An 11389-nucleotide genomic window follows, 5' to 3' on the forward strand; every position below is an offset into this window, starting at 1 on the left:
AGGCCCCTTGGTTGTTGACGAGGAGATATAGAGATGGGGCTGGGCTTTTGGTAATTTTAGAATGGTTGACGGTTAAAGGCCTAATGCTTGGTACTTCTCATGGTTGGCGACTCGCTGAGTCAATCGGGACTCCCCTTAGTGAACCCGTTTTTTATCCCCCACTGAGTTAAAAATGGTGTAGATTCAGTGGGGATCAAAATCTAACATGACTCGGTGAGTTTGTCTGAGTTTTTTATTGACTTACTTACCGTTCCAGGTTTTAAAAATTGGAGTCGTGAATGCATGAAATAAGTTGCAAATCCCGGGCTTTGCTAAGTGCACATGTATGTGCAACAAAGATCGTGTATATGCCACACGTGCAAGTATGTGTGTGCGTGGGTTAAAAAATAAGTATGGCATGACAGGTCCAAGATCCAATCCATCCATTAGAACGACACTACTATATTGATGCCCTAGCACAAGAAACCAATTGATCCACTAGTCAGGTGGGCCACATTTTGTGAAAAGAAAATGTATGGTCCTGAAAAACTTGGCTGGAATTTTATAACCATCCACCTGCTTTCAACATTGGGGCCTATATGCAAGTTGGACTCCACTCATTTTTGGGAAAACATGAACAAGGTCTGACCAACGTGATGGATGGATTGGATCTCGCACATGTGTGGGGTGTACATGAGTTTTGTTGCACACGTGTGCGCTTAGCAAAGCTCAACGGATCCCAGATTAGAATATTTTAGGGTTTTTAAGACAATCTCTTGCATGACTCTGACATGAATGGAGGATTACATGTGGATGAGATCATCTGATGTACCACCTTGTTTTTCTACCAGGCCCCCAAAATCAGGTTGATGAAAAGCTGATCTCATCTGGTGTGCCACCTTGTTTTTATATGGGGGCCCAAAATCAGGCTGATGAAAAGCTCATATGGGCTACACCACTAGGAACAGTTGAGATGGAAACTCCCACCATTAAAATCTTCCAAAATGTGTTTGGGGTCCACCGTGGTGTGACATTCCATCAAATTCACTAATCTCATGCACCATGCTAGGATTAATTGATTCCCAGAAAATCAAGAAATTCAAAGACTCATGTTGGACAATGGACATGCCACATGAATTTGGAGTGTTTAGGCATGATTTTTTATCTTTCCCTATAGTGTTGCCACCCATGTCTTGGATTGGACTACTTTTGATCAATAGTGAAATTGTGGCGGCCCACTTTATGGACAGGTTGGATCTGATTCACATTCTCCCTCAGGTGGTTCTCAGTTAGTTGGGAGTCATGCCTTCCACATACCTATGCGGAGTCAGGCTAGTGCAGTCCTTTTAACATAGTATTTACTATTTCAGTTTAGACACCCAGTTAGAATGGACTCTTTAGTTCCCCCTCTCTCACAACTCTCTCACCTATCTCTCTCAAGGACTATCTCCTGGTGTTTCCTACCACCTTGTCAACATCTAAGCCATACAAGTGGGTCAATCACCTGGCGTAAAATAAGACTGATCTACTCATCTATGGGCTCAACATTAGGATGAATGGATAGCTTATGGACAATTTGACTCAAGCCTAGTAAAGTGGATCTTCCTAAAATTTGAGATAGGCGAACTTCATGGTGGGGCTGAAATCTTGCATGGTCAAGATCTCCTACACACCGGAACATTTGGTGGGAAGTTTTGAAACTTTAGTATTCAAAATTGTGCTCAAATTTTGTAATTTTATAAGTAATTAAGTATTTTTATTATTAATCTATGATTTTTATAATTATAAAATTATTTAATTAGAAACAAGTGACTTGCTCGAGTCACTGCATTTACTCATCCGAGTCAAGTTCTGTGAGCCCACCGAGTTGACTCTGAGTCCCAAGTTTGTCAACCTTGGTATTTCCCCCTAAATCCTAGGATCAAAGGAGAAGCTATGATTGGTTGGGCTGATTTGGTGCAAAAGTCAACAGTGGTGGAACCCTGCCAAAACTGCATCAACAGTGAGTGGAAATTGGATTTCCGCTTGTTGTTGGCAGTTGATTGCTGACATGTGGCAGTGGAAATCCAACTTCTACTACCATGTTTTGTGAAAAAAATATCAAAAGCGGGGGTCAGGCTATGCACAACCCAGTCCCACTATTGCATTACGAGTTGAAATTTTGGCCATTTGGCTTTGAAATGGGCTGATCTGATCTGATCTGATCTGATCAATCAGATGTTTTCTGGACTTAATAGGTGGGGTGTCTGCAGAAACTTTTCCTTGAGTGGTTGTGTTGGCTAACACAGTCCCATATAGTCTCACAATCCCAATCTTTTACTACCTCCTGTGCTGTTAAAACTTAACAGATGGATTACACTCTAGATAGGGCCTATTTCAATTGACTGTCTGTCTGCACCATTTTAATGCCGCATTACTATGATTACTCTGTATTTATTTTTTTTCTACATAGCACCAGTAGCAGTTTGTTTATTTATTACCAGAGGGCATCCTTGAATATGAAAATAAATTTAAAATGGCAGAAATGATGAGTTAGTATTTGCACAAGGAAAAATAAAGAAAGTTTAAAATAGGAGAGTGCTTTCTACTAATTTTTCTATAGAGATTTGTATTATTATAATTTTTTTAAAAATAAAATTTATACATACTTTTTAACTTTATAATTGCATGCTGTTTACTTATGATTATAGTATAATTCAGTTCAAAACAACATGTTTAAGGAAACTTTACACTTGAAATGTTTACAAGATCACAACAAAAATGATTTATTTACTAATTCTAGAACAAATCTCTCTCTCTCTCTCTCTCTCTCTCTCTCTCTCTCTCTACAAGATCACACCAAAAATGATTTATTTACTAATTCTAGAACCAATCTCTCTCTCTCTCTCTCTCTCTCTCTCTCTCATGAGCTGACATTTCCTGCTCAGCCATCTCACTGGTTATTGAGTTAATCTTTTATCATTCAGAAAGGAAAAGATATGTTATCACAGAAACAGAAGATGCTCAACTCTCCCAGACCATTTGATTCAATAAAGAGTTCCCTGATTGTTCTGCCATCTCACTAGTGATTGAGTCCATTTTCTATGTTTGCATGTGTATGTTGTGTTATGTTGCTAGCATTTCACTATCCCATAGAGTAAAATGCATATACAAGTATACAGCACAATAAATGCTATGAATAATTTAGAACATTTCTGGAGAATCCTTAGACCTTTATATCTTCATCTCCTTTTTCTAAAAAATCCTTATGTTCAGCCTTCTGCTTTGATTATTACGCCTTGTTGCAATGCATTAGATTTGCTTCTTGGTCTTCGCTATTCTTATATCAATGAAGCCCACGTATCAACATATTAATGTCTAGTCAAGCTTGCCATTGCTCGTAAACCTTAAGCTCTACCTCCCCAAAGAAGGGAGATGGAATTTGATCGGTAGACTCAGTAGCCCCAGAGGTAGTCTCATCTTTGCCTGAAGTGATATCTCCAATTTCTTTACCGCTTCCCAGCTCTTTCCAAGATGTCCCAAAGGAGATCTCGCCATCATAGCTCACTATTGCAGTGGCCTTGGGATTTTCCGTCTCTTTTGTGATTTCAGACTTTAAAGGAGTGGTGTTAGCCATGGCAGGAGGATGCTCATACTTCAGCGGACCCAGTTCCTGTACGTCAGATACTGAAGTTTCAGTGGTGGCAGTAGGTGATGGGTCTGAATGTCCCCTTGGACTGGATTGGTTCCTCGATAGATTCCGGTGAGCGTGGGAATGCCAATGTTTTAGACCCTTGACGACTCTTTCAGTGAATACCGCCTTCTTCATGCCTGAACCCATCTGTTGGGTCATATTGAGCATGGGAAGTCAGACATGGAAACAGCTTTCTCCAACCCCTGCAAATCTGGGTTAAAAAATTGGATGACATTTATGCGTAGGAGGAATTATAGGTTCCGATACCTCAGGAAATGATTTGTGTCCTCATGTACCCGGTCCCTAAAGGTGGGGCCGATGATTCCATGGTGCAGACTGATCATCCGAGGGGTCTCACCATGGATCAGGATGCCCACAAATCTACCAGTTGAAGATCAATAGCCGTCAAAATCTTTGGCCTTTACCTTTGGACTCTTTCTATATTGTTATTCATAATTGTTTACTTGTACGCAACGGATTGAAGTGTTATGTTCTTCCAATCTGGGACACTTTTGGGTCCCCCATCGATGATGAGCCTCATCAGATCAATGGGCTGGATAACTGAACCATGTGCCCCAATTGTACCGAATGCCACTCCAGGGCACTATTCATGTCCTTATGCATTGGGACCCTATAATTCCTTCTGTGTAATGTTACCTGTGTGACAAGTGTATAGAGAGGGAGCGTTACATAGCCACAAAGGAGTTGAACAATGACGCCCATGGCTACCCATAGGACTATATCCTCCGTCTTTCGATTGTAGCAGGATTTCAACCCGAACTCGTACTGCATTTCAACCTATTAAGCCATAGGGATGCATGAAAATCTCTTAAGCTCATTGACTAGAGATACCTACCCATGCCCATGTGAACATTGCCAGCTGAAAAGAGTTCTGCAAGGTATTGACATCTTTATTCAGCGTCTCTGATCATATGAATGTGATCATGATGGTATAGACTGCTATATGCACATACTTTCATACATATTTACCTGGAAGAGGATGAAATGGAGGAGATGGAGGAGGAATTGTGGCCGACCAAACCAGAAGAGGTTGTCATTGGGCTTCACAAGCATTGTCCCTCGAACAACAACTGACTCGTTACGGCTCTTCAAGCACATCTTAGTTATGATGACTTGTAGTTTTGTCCCCACAATCAAAGACATCTGCCAACAGATACATAACTCTTGTTTATCACAGCCTGCTGTTGTTAAGAGATGCTATGAGTTGCGTTTTTGGGCTTACCACTAAAGGAATAAAAGGCAGCCAGAAATGGTTATAAAATACTGCCAGATGAAAGAAAAAGAGAAGCAGCAAACATCAGGAACTGGAGGACTAGTATATCCATAAACAAGAAGATAGCTTGAAGTGATTGTTTTACCATGTGCACTGAAAAATATGAAGAATATGGAGAAGATCCAGATCCAAAAGCTGCATGAAACAAAACCCAAGATCTGAAATTAGGAACTCCTGTGGAGTGGTGGTGATAAAAATAAGAGCGGTTTAGCTGTTTCATTGAAACAAATTTGAAAAGTGGGTAATTTGATTTAGATTTTGTCCTTTTTACCTTATTCCTACCACCACTTCAAAATCTTTGTCATAAGTTCTGGTGAGGAACTTTTGGAATTCAAAGTTGCTGCCCTCAGCGAAATGGGCCTAACAGATCAAGAGAAGCACAGGCTTCTGTAACCATTAGAAAGCACATTCGATGAAGCACATACGGAGATGCATGGATATTAATAGTCAATGCATAGCAGAATGAGGGCATGAGACAACAGTCTTTCTGCTCTATGAGGTATGATACGGTCCTGCTCATCTGTGTATTATTTGCTTACAAGGTGGATTTCATGCATGTGGGGCCAACGTGGTTCAATGGTCCAAACCGTTGAAATGGACCTTACCATGGATTGGGATTCCCTCGAAACATCCACATTGAAATATCATAACCCTTAATATCTGGCCAAGGCTTTGTTCATTGTGAACTGTTTGATTTACTTTCCTCACACCCATGTACTTGTTTGTAGGCCATAATATCGAAGGGTTGGGATCTTCAAAGTTCAGCCCCATCCATATTGATGCCCGTCATGTCAATGGTTTGAATCATGAATCCATGGTCCTCAGCGTGTATAAAATCCAACTTGTTAGCAAACTGTACACTTCCTATACCCCCGCTAATAGTGTATGGTTTGTATATGGCATATGCATAATTAGTCTGTCTTTGTGGTGTTAGCTTACTGCAATGAATCCATTGCGAAGAGTGAAATAATCAGCCTTGGTGACAGACCCACGAAATTGTCGAAGGAAACAAACCTGCCAAAATGGAAGATCAATCAAGGATATCCCAACAAGCACTACTGATGCATCTGAGGTTAGTAAGATGGTGAAACAGACATACAGGCCAAAGCAAGGCAGGGTGGTTGCTCCAGTACTTGAGATGGCGTTGTCCAAATGAAGTCTGTCGGGTGAGCCTGAACCTCCTTGGGTCTGAAAGCACATTCAGCTAACATCATTGCGGCACAAAGATAGAGCCATGCTTCTAGTTACACTCCGGTGTGTGTTTGGATTGGTGAAAACAATGGCAAATCACAGAAATGAGATCAATTTCCACACATAGGAGATTTCCCCCTGTTTGCTAATACACAATTAGGTGGAAATTGATTTTCATTTCCATGGTTTTCCTCAAAAAAAAAAAAAAAAACGTGTAAAATTATTTTCTAAGAGAACCTATTAAATCTAAATTTTTACAATTATGGGAGACAGTTCTATCTGTTTGACCGTTGATGTTTTAACATTTTTATGAAAACATCAAATCCAAACTAAACTACAGAAACTGTTGGATTCCATAGTTTCCAGTTCCTAAGGATTTTATAGGTGTTTTCCATGTCTACATTTTATATTCTTTCTATCCAGATGGGCCTAGTAAACTTCTTCCATCGGTGAATATTTTTGTTGTTGGATTAAAAGTTGGGCGTCAACCGTCAGAATCAATGGACAGCTAAGGGTATGACTCAAATGTACTGTTGTGGCCCACCCACTCACGTTGTCTTCTTTTATAGGGGTATTGATTGAGCAGGACATAATGTCAAAACCAATGGACAGCCAATGGAATGACTTGGTGTGCTGCTGTGTCCCACCTGATTAGCAGATCAGCCTTTTTCCTTTTTCTTTTTTAATTATTATATACCAGGTGATATTCATGTTGTGGCCCTTGATAGAAGTGGAATTGCAGAACAGGATTCCTGTCGCCGATCCCAATTAACTGGGATAAGGTTTAGATGATCATGGTGTTGGTGATATCCATGTTGTGGCCCATCTTTTTCACATTCTACACGTGGCATATTTGTGGAAAAGAAATGGCTGCAGCATGTGATCATTTCTCTAATTGGTTTACATTCCAAAAAAGCATGTCGGTTTTGTACCTGACTTGAAAACGTTTTGGAATTGAACTGAAGTTAAAGGCAACTAGATTGAAAATGTTCTCTTTTCTTTGCTTATCTAATCGGTGACCTGCTTTTACGGATATGTTGTAGGCATGTAAGAGATCCAAAATCATCATCTGATGCCCAACCTCTGATGGGCCATGTCCCAGAATCACACAAGTGGATGGTCAAAGGAACTTCGGCTGACCTTCTGTAACCATCCTTCTTTTTTTTTTTCGCTGTTTTCCCCCAGAAGGCCTCAATATAACACTAGAATTGTCAGATTGTTGATTTTTTGGTATGTAGAAGCAGACGTGCACACGTTGAGTGGGCCAGAACGAGTGCACTGAGTCATACTATATTGTGTAGGGTAGTGGATCAAGTTTCCAACTTTCCAACATCTGATCTTTTTTTATCAGGCAACAGAAAAAATGTTAAGGTTTTCTGTAAAAGGCTCAAGCAAGACCATCTCCTGTTAGTTGAACTTTGGCTTATGCCAAAGCTGTTGCCACAGCGTCTACGCTAAGGCGGGCGGGCCTGGGCCAAGAAAAAGCAAAATGAAAGAAATTGGGTTGAACCAACTAATTCAAAATCAGTGCCCAAACCAACCCAGGCTCCCCTGTTACTGGGCCTGAGTCGTAATGTGCACAAGCCATTCAGTCAAAGATGCAGTGCGCGTAGTGCTAACTCTGGCACTGTAGATCCGATGGCCAAATAGCCATGCTTGGATGGATAGCCATTAGGATTGTCTAGTTGGTGCAATTTTCTGCTACTGTGGCCCATGTGCTGTGTGTCCCATGAGATACACGGTCTCAATCCCCATGGATGCTGTGTGTCCCCAAGTTCCAATCAAAGACCTTAGGTATTCTTCTTTTCTTGGCCACCCCAGGAATCAGGGACAAGATTGATGGTGGTGGTGATGATAAGCCAAGGGCTGGGATCTTTCTCTCTGTAAAAGATTTTTTGGGGTATCACATCAAAGGTAGTGCTCGTCAGATCAACCTCCTTGGATCCTAGGAACAATGATACCTGGATCACTGAACCATGGCCCCACTTCCATGGACTGGGTCCATCAAGACACTGGGCAGATCTTGATGCACCGGGTGCCAAAACAATATCTCATTTAGATGGAAAAGAACTTTCTAGTACTGATTAAGGTTGATATTAGTCAAACATTATATCTTATTATTTTATTATTAGTTTAAAGTTTACTATATTATTTAATAAGTGGCCGGTAATGTATGGGTTGGTACGGCTCTACTTATAAAACTTTTTATTATTTATAGAGAGGGTGGGGTTACCATGTCTGATTTGATATTCCAGTGTCGTTGTCTCTTCTTCCCATGTTTTCCATCTCTTCATCTGAGAGTATTCAAATCCAATTGTTAAAGAGTATGGTTAGTGGTCTGATATGAACAAGAAAGAAATGAAGATGATATATCAGAGGGAAATAACAGTATTAAATGACAAAAACAAAAATGATTAGCTTCACTCCTAACAAGAAAATCACAGAATAAACTTCAAAATATAGTGTGAGATTTGAAATCTGAGATATGATCTTTTATAGCTGACCCAGTTAGTTGGGATAAGGGTTACATGATGGTGATCCTTGAGGTGAATGCTTCAGGAATGGCAATTTTGTTACTTCAAACTTCATTGGACTAATAATTGCAATCCAAATTGATGGTGTATCCAAATGCGTCCTTAAGATTCATTACCTTGAAAGCGCCAAGACACATGGTTATGACACAGTAGAGAACATGAAATACTGCCAGCACAAAGATGAAGATGTGAAGTTGCATGATTCCTTCCCTTGATACAAGAGAAACCATCCCCTGCCCGTCCAAACACAGCAACGTCAATCCCTCAATCAAAGATAGCCATGCCCTTTCACACACCTTTACTGATCACTTACATCCAGTTGTAGGTTACCACCCATTTCTTATGCTTTCTGATTTTACCTAACAATCGGTTGTACATGTGATCAATCATCTTAATAATGTCTATTAGGGGGTGTTTGGATCGTAAGTTACTTAAGATAAGCTACTTAATTATCTTATCTTGATTTCTATTTATTAAACTGAAGTGATTAAGTAACTTTAAATAAAAAAGTTATTTATAATTTGCTTATAAACCAAACTTTAATCTCAATAAGTTACTTATCTACTGTTGTAAGTAGAAAAAGTAATTTATTTGGTGGTATCCAAACAGGTCCTTGGTGGCAAAATTTAGTACCTTATCTTTATTCCACTAAATACTAATATGGTTACCGTAGTCTAAAAGGCCGTATTAGCTCATTCACGACTGATTTTAGGTATTCACTATCATAAATACAAGAAACCCATGGTAGATGTAGTATCAGTACAGGATATTATGATACCTTTGCTTCACAAGAGTCAGAGATATCACTAGAAATGGTAGTGTTTAACCCCGAGATCTGAGTGGTCGAGGAGACAACAGGTATTGCAGACGAATCGTGATCATCGCACGGTAGGAAAGAGTTCCCCACGCCTTTGCTTACACAAATTCTAGATATGGGCACTTCTCCAACCGTTAGAAGTAATGATATGAAGCCCATTTTCATCAGTTCTACATTTAAAAAAAAAAAAAATTGAAATTAAAATTTGTTAAAAAAACCAACTTAACAGAAATTTCTATCAATTAATCAAAACCCATTTCTGGTGTGATCCTAAAAATCTGCCTCACCGGTTTTGATCTTCTGCAGGGCTCCATTTAGAGGCTTCCTCTTCTGCCTTTTGAGAAACTATGAAAATGAGAGATATGGTGAATACAAAATATACTGTGTATGACTGTATGTATGAACATGTTCTTGCATGGAACGATCTCTTAAGAGACCGGGAATGTCGATGAGCGTCCAAAAGATGAGGAGAGAAGTATCTTGAGATTGAGAATCGCTTTGATGGTATGGTCTTTGAGTCCGTAGGGATTTCCTCAAAAGTTTTCTCTTGATTTCTTGTTGTATCTTGCAATGAGGTTGCTATCTCCTTTTATGGAAATCCACCTTTCTATGATGCTTGGCACCCCCTCATGCTATTGAAATGCCAATCCACATTATTCTTTAATTTTACAAAATAAATACCAATTATAATATTAATAATATGTTAAAAACGAGTTTAGAAATCTGGATTAATTAGCATACCATTCTAAGGAATACCTGGGCCTCCACCATGAACAGTCAGGATCAAGAGGGCCTCAAGGCCATTGATCCAACACAGACATGGACACAAGCATGCATACATACCTTGGTCAGAAGGTGGAATACACCTTCAATGAAGAAAGAAAGGAGAATGAGGAGGGAACAGACGATGGAAACAGCCCATGTAGGTGTATCCTTGAGAGAACGTGGATCCATCTATCTTGCAAATTCTTTCTTGTGATTTCACAGGACTAGATGGGCTGATGATGCATGTATATTTGGGTATGTGGATTTTTATTTTATTTTTTAATATGATGATAACCGTTGGCTTTATCGGTACGGCTGACCATTTCTTTTTTCAATCGGTACGGTCGATCATAGACACGTAAGAGCATTGACTTTGTGTAGTACACATGACAAATTCCACTATAAAAAATCAACATAACACATGGGTGACAAAGTGCATGTGAGGACTTCCGATATTACTGCTTTAAAATATATGCGTCTGTCTGTCTACAACATGAGTGTGGTCCACCTGATCTTTGGATATGCTTTTAATTTTTGGCTTAAGCACTAAAATTATCTGATAAAATGGATGAACCGAGTGGATCAAATAAATAAATCATGGTGGGCCCCACAGTTTACTCAGTACGCAATCCGCTTCTGGTTGGTTGTGGGTCGACTCCAGAGGAAGGGGTGGGTTTGGGTTAGACAACTTGGTTGGAATTCGGGTCTGGTTACTTGTTGGATCCTCATGAGGCTGGATCCGAATCGGGTGGACCAATGCAACCCACCCGAGTTGCACCCCTACTTATGAACTGTCTTTCTTGGGCCCGAATTGACTAGGCCCGTCAAGGCAACTCATTGACTCGGCCGACTCCCATTCTTCCTTCTCTCTGTCTACACCTTCCCATGTCAGGTACTGGCCATCAGATGCGTGTGCTGGATCCATGCCTTTCATCAGACCATTTACCTAGAAGGTTGTTCTGTAGATGGGCCACATAGCAAAGGTTTCACTGATCAGCGAATCTCACCATCCTTGTGAATTTTGGTTTGAAACTTATAATAGCTGTCCAGGTGGGGTCCATGAGGATTGTTGCATCGTAGACCATCTATGGTAAGAATGTCTAGATGAACATCCTGGATCACCAGTGCTGGAGAGT

General features: G+C 40.2%; 1 protein-coding gene across 1 annotated transcript; it reads right to left on the reverse strand.

The window, feature by feature from the left end:
- Positions 1-4411: 4411 nt before the first annotated feature.
- Positions 4412-10531, reverse strand: LOC131245288 (MLO-like protein 12). Its single transcript, XM_058244631.1, has 12 exons — positions 10332-10531; positions 9776-9833; positions 9450-9658; positions 8788-8904; positions 8371-8431; positions 6046-6134; positions 5886-5960; positions 5218-5306; positions 5032-5081; positions 4896-4936; positions 4643-4816; positions 4412-4544 (listed from the first exon to the last, which is right to left on the reverse strand). The coding sequence occupies exons 1-12, from the start codon at positions 10440-10442 to the stop codon at positions 4488-4490; spliced, it is 1131 nt and encodes a 376-aa protein (XP_058100614.1). The 5' UTR covers positions 10443-10531; the 3' UTR covers positions 4412-4487.
- Between the last annotated feature and the right edge of the window lie 858 nt (positions 10532-11389).

This window comes from Magnolia sinica, chromosome 5, assembly GCF_029962835.1.
Source record: "Magnolia sinica isolate HGM2019 chromosome 5, MsV1, whole genome shotgun sequence".
Taxonomy (NCBI): Eukaryota; Viridiplantae; Streptophyta; class Magnoliopsida; order Magnoliales; family Magnoliaceae; genus Magnolia; species Magnolia sinica.

Excerpts from the sequence above, each read along its gene's own strand:
- LOC131245288 (XM_058244631.1), bottom strand. The coding sequence starts at position 10,442 with ATGGATCCACGTTCTCTCAAGGATACACCTACATGGGCTGTTTCCATC. Across the intron at positions 9,659-9,775 it reads CCTGCAGAAGATCAAAACCG|AACTGATGAAAATGGGCTTC; the intron begins GTGAGGCAGATT and ends TTTTAAATGTAG. Across the intron at positions 5,307-5,885 it reads TTCGCAATGGATTCATTGCA|GCCCATTTCGCTGAGGGCAG; the intron begins GTAAGCTAACAC and ends TTGATCTGTTAG.